This window comes from Physcomitrium patens, chromosome 23, assembly GCF_059467195.1.
Source record: "Physcomitrium patens ecotype Gransden chromosome 23, ASM5946719v1, whole genome shotgun sequence".
Classification (NCBI taxonomy): domain Eukaryota; kingdom Viridiplantae; phylum Streptophyta; class Bryopsida; order Funariales; family Funariaceae; genus Physcomitrium; species Physcomitrium patens.
Window position 1 is genome coordinate 8255246 of NC_143432.1, and position 7075 is coordinate 8262320.

At 42.0% G+C, this 7075-nt stretch overlaps 1 protein-coding gene across 9 annotated transcripts; it reads right to left on the reverse strand.

Annotated features, from left to right (window-relative positions):
* Window positions 1-1007: 1007 nt before the first annotated feature.
* Window positions 1008-6823, reverse strand: LOC112275979 (uncharacterized). 9 transcript variants are annotated; one of them, XM_090246550.1, is made up of 9 exons: window positions 6484-6823; window positions 5391-5582; window positions 5016-5297; window positions 4754-4858; window positions 2830-4446; window positions 2333-2611; window positions 2136-2219; window positions 1831-1953; window positions 1008-1523 (listed from the first exon to the last, which is right to left on the reverse strand). In XM_090246550.1, exons 2-9 carry the CDS (start codon window positions 5532-5534, stop codon window positions 1305-1307), a joined length of 2853 nt encoding a protein of 950 aa, XP_090102676.1. In that variant the 5' UTR covers window positions 5535-5582; window positions 6484-6823; the 3' UTR covers window positions 1008-1304. The 9 variants fall into 9 exon arrangements, with proteins under 9 accessions (XP_090102676.1, XP_024362644.1, XP_024362646.1 ...); XM_024506876.3 differs by having other exon boundaries at window positions 1831-1995; window positions 6484-6808; XM_024506878.3 differs by having other exon boundaries at window positions 2830-4449; window positions 6484-6798.
* Window positions 6824-7075: the final 252 nt, after the last annotated feature.

Consider the following 7075-nt stretch of genomic DNA (forward strand, 5'->3'; position numbering starts at 1 on the left):
AGTTGTTAGTGGAATAAATGGTTAAGAATTCAAAGGGTCATAACCTTTGGAATCCGCTGGCTGATGGATCATCTTTTTGGTAGGATAAATAGGTTGAGGAAAGTAAGCCGAGAGCCAGACTAAGAGAGTCGTAAGTCGGGGTAAGCTTGGTGCTACCTCTTTGTTTTCTTTATTATTTGCTTATGAAAAATGGTAATTGAGAGAAGTATTGTTGAATTGATAATCGTAGAATGGATTATGGGTTGAATTAAGACAGAAGTAGGAAGCCTTGGTGTTTTGTAGTTTGATAATTGATTTCAGATAGCCAGAGTACAGTCAATTGTGACACTAACAGACCCAATTCATATAATCAGTCTTTCCCCGTGTTCGAACCCACCTCTATTAGTTCAATTGCTTTGGTCTACTGAAGCTTGAATGCAATGAGAACAACAATTATGTATGTTTTGTAGATACCATAGTGTTTAAAAATGTTGAAATTTTTTCATAAAATTTACATTCTCATGGTTTTAAAATATTTATAGAAAAATACTATATTAATATCATAAATTATCTATATTAATCTACCATCTTCTTTGTGTACCAGTATCAAATTTAATGTACACATATTATTCTTGAAAAGGTTGTTTTGTACAACAAATTGTATGCTCTTTATTATTGAAATATCTGCTCTGTCATTAAACATAATATTGTCAACTTATGATTAATTAAATGTAAGTTATATTCATTTCCAATGTTGAGAATATTATGCAGATAATATAAATAAATTAGTAATGTAAAGGTCTTAACGTCTGCTAACCTTTTGGAGTTAAAATATAAACTCTCAGCAAATAGAACCTGAAGTTTCCAGTGACATGCTGTTTTGAGACTCAAGTAAGAATATTCATTGTACTACAGGAACGTCATTTTCTTCTCATTTCAAGTTTATCATGTAACAAATAAATTGGGAAGTGGGTAAGCCAACTTAGAACTTATCCTACCTTAACAAGTTTTATAGAAAAGAAGCCATATAATCCTAATCGAAGAAATATGCATCTTTAAGTTTTAAGAAAGATAGATAACCAGCAATCCAACATTGTGCAAATCCTACTTGGAGACTGGACTTGCCCAACTGATAACAGTGAAGGGCCTTTTGTCTACCAGTGTCAATCAACTGTAATCCTAAGATGATTCTCCAATATAAGCACTTTGAACTATACAAAATGAACTGATTACTAACTAGGTAAGTATCTTTTTACAAAATACAAAAAATAAGTGACTTCATCTGTTTGAACAATGGAGAACTCGGAGAGATGTTCTCAAGATCATCATCTCAAGCTGAACCTGATAATTGTAGCAACCAGTATAACTGAGAAAAGGTAAATAGCAATACGGTATCTAGGGCTATGAGTCTTGTGTGCAGTTTGAAGGATTTCCTCTGGTGAACTTCTTCCACTCTTCCCAGATTTCTTCTTACGAGACTTCAGCTTTGATTTCTGTGATGCACCGGGAGGTTGCTGAGAATCTGAGGTATCCTCCAACATGATCTGGAACGGAACAATGTCACGCAGAAATGTAAGATCGAGAATCTTTTTAATCTACATTTTCTTCAATGCATCCTTCAACGCCATTTCGCACTTGAATTGTTCAAATAGAGCACTCTAATGATTCTGATGTCATCATTCAATCAAGTCCATAACCTTTTACTACACTAATCGTAGCTTTAAGTTGTGATCCAAATCAAAAGAACTTGTCTTAAACGACCTTGGGGCACTAGAATATAGCTATTAAAATCAGGTTTTCCGAAATTAGAAATTAACTTCGCAGGAACTATACGAAATGGTGGCAACATACCTCATCAGTAACCTTGTCAGCAACCTCATCAGTAACCTTGACCTCAAGTTCAGCCTTAAGCTTTTCCAAAACATCGATCTCCTTGAGAGAAGCATTCTCTGCTTCTAATTTCATGACCGTGTTCTGTAAAGAATTGATTTTGTCTCTGAGTTCAGTTGTTGGTTTCTGTAAGATTAACACATCAGCTTAATTTAGCTGGTATGAAAACTTTTGATAAACGACTTTTTCATAATCTTTGGTTAGGCAGAACGAGGACAATAGGGCGTTCATTAAGGAACTAAAGTAAACAAACATACCACTGATACCTGATTAAGAAGAGAGCTCTGCAATGAGCATATTTTCTCCTCAGCTGCGGCTACTTTTCGTTGCACCTCCACCAACTCTAAATTCTGCACAAAAACGACACAAAAGTTTTAAAATAAAGCCTTGTGCACAATTAGTAACAAACCAAATTCAAAGCAGTTAAATGGTAGAAATTAAAATCGTGAAACAAGACTCCCACCTGCTCATATTCTCTGGTTTCTGCAGCCCGCAAGCTAAGTTGCTGCTTTTCGAGGCGTGCTTGTAAATACGGCAGTTCTGATGCTTGCGCTCTTAAACTGTGTAACTCTATGACTTGCGCTCGTAGCGACTGCACTTCTCCCTCAAGAAAAACTTCTCGAAATGATTTTTTCGGCTCTATAGCTGGCTTGTCTTGAGGATTTTGCAAGTCTTTAGTTTTTGACTTCAACACCTCTAATTCGCTCTTTAAGCTTGTGTTTCTGTAAGCTACGTCTAGCACCTGCTTCACGAAAACCAAACATTACAACCACGAAACCAATGGTTGTGCTCAATAAGTTTACTATCACAGATGTCCTGCGCATAGGAATCTCACACTATAATCGCGAAACTAATGAGTGTTTCATGAAACTAATACTTGAGATCAAACTAGCAAATCAAAATTATTTGATTTAAAAACATCAATACATATGTCTATGTATGTCAATTGCATGATTTTACCTGAAAATTCAAACACTTTCGTTCAAGGGACAAAAGCTCTTTACACATTTGGAGGGCTTCAGACCCGTCACACAGCTGCACACCCCTGAGCGCGAGGTGCAGACCCTCCACCCTCGCTTGCAAGGCCTGCCTGTCTTCGTGTCCTAGAATCGTAGCTGTAGGTACTCGTTGCTCCATGTCCAAGCATTCTTCTCTCAGCCCGTGCAGTGACTCGGCATGTTCTATCATCACAGATGCAGCTTCCTCAGCCCACAAGCGTTGCTCTGCAATGCTCGCCTTGGCTTTCAGATTTTCTTCTTGTAGTTGATTAATCTGAGCTTCCATTGACTGTACTCGAATATTGTGGTCAGCAGCTAGTGACGAGGCTTCTTCCTCTAATTTGGAAGCAAACTGTTCATGAATAACATTATTCTTCTCTAACGATTCCACGTCCTTCTGAGAATTCTGTTCCCTTCCATTCAATTCTTGTAATTCCAAACTGAGCTCACCCAACATAACCTCCAGATTCTTTATCTGTGTCTTCAGAGCAAGGCACAACTCACAAACTCTTGGAGTCTCCAATTTAGCTTGAAGATCAATGGTCTGCGCCTCCAGCAACGCATTTCTGCTCTCCACGCCCCTTAGCCTGTCACAATCCAGCGTCCACTTCTGTTGCTCAGATACGTGAGCAGCAAGTTCCCCTCTCACAGAGTTCAACTCTTCTTCCAGAATGGCGCTCTTCTTCTCCAGATTACATGTATAGTCAGCATACGATAACTTCAAACCTTCAAAAAAGGAAGCACTATCTTCCAAGGCCTTCACTTCTTGTTTCATCATGTCCTCATTTCCTCTCAAGGATGATATCTCCTGTTCAAGCTGACTCACTTTCGCTTCCAGATCTTTCACATGTTCCTGCAGCTGTGACTTGCTCACCTCAGACTCGCAAGCATACAATATGTGAGCAGATTGTAGCTCAGTGAACTCCTTCATCAAGAGTTTTGACTGTGTCACATGAGCAATAACGTTCTCCCCCAGAAACTTCAGTTCATCTTCGATACTGTTGCTCCTTCCATGCGACATGGCCAAATCCAGATCTACGCTGGAGGCGTGACCATCCATAGAATTACCTACCAAGACCTCATGAAGAGGACTTGAAGAGGCCTCGTGAACAACGGTCTTCTCTTCCACGGATCTTAAATCATCCTCTACCTTCTTCTCCCTGCCTCTGTACATCTGAAGCTCCTGTTCTAGAGAGTCTGCTTTATTTCGATACATGTTGAGTGCCTTGTCAAGGTCCACCCTTTCACTGTCAGACTGCACCTTGTGGCTCGAATAGAAAGAGATTTCTTCGCTGGTACGTTTCAATTGAGAATTCAAGTCTGCAATTACTGACTCCAACTCTTGGTTCTTTCGAGAAGCAGGCTCCATACACTTTTCAAGTTGAACAATCTTCTCTTGTGCATCTTTGACACTGTTCTCCAGCTGAAAGATCGTGTTTCGATATTGCTCAGCTTCATCATGTGCCTTCTTGAAGTTCTTCACAAGTTGATCTTCTGTCTCGAGAAAGAGAACCTTCTCGTACTCAACTTTTTTCTGTGCCTCATCATTACTCTTCGATTTCTCTTCCAGAGCAGCAATCTGCTGGTCACACAGGAGTCACAAAATTAGAACAAAAAGAGTGGCACATTAGAACTATTTTACACACAACTAGAAACCATCAACTGCATATAAGCAAACTCGTGATAAGAGACGGTACTTCATGCAGAATGTCTTTGTGATGATCTTAAAAAAGGAGTCGAATATTGCGGGATGCTCCAATCCAGATGAAGGGAATGCATGGAGGACAGGGACATACCCAACAATACGACGTCTGGCAATTGAGGAAGAAAAAACTGGACAGACCCAAAAGACAGAGCATTCGCATGGCTTGACAATCGATATATACCTGGATTTGTCCAGCCGTGAGCAGTTCCTCCAGTTCTTTTACCTTCTCTAGTAACGCATTAGCATCATCAAACTTTTCAAACATATTTGCTTCAAGTACTTTCACCTGCAAAGTCGTCAAATTTCAAAGAAAAATGAGCCTAGAAGTAAGAACCACGAGAACCGCAATCACAAATCTCACCACACTAAACTCCTCAGGATGTTAACCAATGACGCAAGGATTCCTCAATCTTAAGGCTGAAGCAAGGTGTTAAATTATTTACCTGTCTTTCAAATGTCAATGTCTTCCGCTCTGCAGTGTTATACATATCCTCCAACCTTTTGGCATGAGCAATTGCTTTTCTCATTTCCGCCTCTTTCAGCTTCAATTTGTTCTCAAGATCATTTGGCCCTTCCTGCTCCACAACTATGTATTCATCGTCTGACTGCGTTTTAGGGCTCTCAAGGTCTGGAGAGCTCGGAGTCAGAGAATATGTCGAGCCCACCTCAGCTCTCTTCAATTTCTCCGTTAAATCTTCAACTTGATCCTCTAACATGCGGATTCGCTGCAACAAAGGCAGAAATCGAGTTAATTGATTTCCTGATACCTCGTGAATGAAAGGATTCTCGGCACGTATGCAATAAAAAAGATCATTTACCTCGTCCATGGAAAGCTCGGCATACTGTAGATTCAACGCAGACACACGCTTGGTGTCTTCCTTCAAATCAGCCTTAACTTGACGCGCTTCTCCGTGTGCCTTCGCCAATTCCTCCATCAGAGCCTCCGAAGAAGTTTCCGCCATCGTCGTCAATAAACGGAATACCACATGAAATCAAGTTTACCCGTAAACCTGCACACACAAATGCAAATTAACATTCGCTGATTCATTTAATACGGACTGCCATCCATCAATACATAGCCAATTTCGGACAAAACTCCAACAAGTCACCTAAATTGTTCCAAGTCTCTACCTATCTCGGAGATGGCCCGGAATGGGCTCACTCACGAACCCAAGGTGAATTGTAACAAAGATTAAGACCAGGGCCCTAAATTTTCTCGATAAGGCTCGTCTTGAGAGCTAGCTCCAGACCCTAAGACCCTTCGAAGAAACAGAGCATAAAGTGGATGCAATCCAGCTTAAATCGTAGCAACGGTTCTTACAATCCAACGATAACGTAAGCGAACCCCAGATAGAGCAGTACAATACAAACAACAATTGTAGTGTCCACGACGTCCGGAGGCTCAAAACGCAACCCAATGCGACGTTGAAAATCAAGGTAATGCGTGCGGCATACGCGTCTTAAAACACGTCAGAATGTCTGCTGCCTCGAAGGAACACAATCAGTGACTCGGGCTGACTTTATGCATTATTGGTACTTCCGTAACTATAATGAACAAGCAGACGAGACATGAGTTGAACTACTTCGGAGCTGTCTGTCCTTCGCCCAGTCAATTTATCCCCTTAGATCAGAGCAGCCAGAATGCCCCCTATACTGCATGAAATGCAATGACCCGGAGCGAGGGATCTCATATATCATGGTTTGCGCGCCGACAAATTCGGGTGCCAGCACGAAAATTCAAAATCACACAACCTGAGGCATTGAAATGCGCATTCCCTCCACGTCTGTGCACGTAGCCCACACGAAAAAAAGGACAAATATTGAAGGTTAAACCCAACAGAGGAAAGCAAGAGAGCTCGCGTTGCAGACGCAACTTCCAAGTCGATAACTACACCATCGATGTCCAACTACCTTCGCAGATACACAGATGAATCCCAGGTGCTCGGACTTCCAAGTCTGTGTGATCGGGCAGCGCCGAAGGGCAAGTCCTCCAATCGGCAGGCATCCACTTCACCGAGACATTCTTCGAGGGGCAAGCGCTACCATTGCCGAATCCCCACCGCTTCGTCAGACCGAAATGGTGCCCACCACGAGAGAGATTGCAAGGGGCACTCACTGACTGTAAAGCTGTCCTGAAGGAGATGAAACGCAAGCTCTTCTCTAGAAGATCGTTCCCCCACGGCACTGCACTGCAATGTACAGCAGCCGCGGGCGATCCCGGAGATAGCGAGCTCACCCTCCCCCACCATCAAAACCCACAAGCCTTAACAACCGGAGCAAGACAACGACAGAAGGCTTCTCTCGGACGACGACGACGACGACAAGCCAACGCGGCACGCCGATCGTGCTCTTCTTGACGAATTGCCGCGACTACTCGACAACGATCTTATTTTTCGTCGATATCTTCCAATCCACCACGCGAATCCGTGCCCGCGCTGAAGGCAAAACCGTGACAGTCTTAACCAATCGGTTGACACCTAGATTTGCTGACATAGACAGTCCA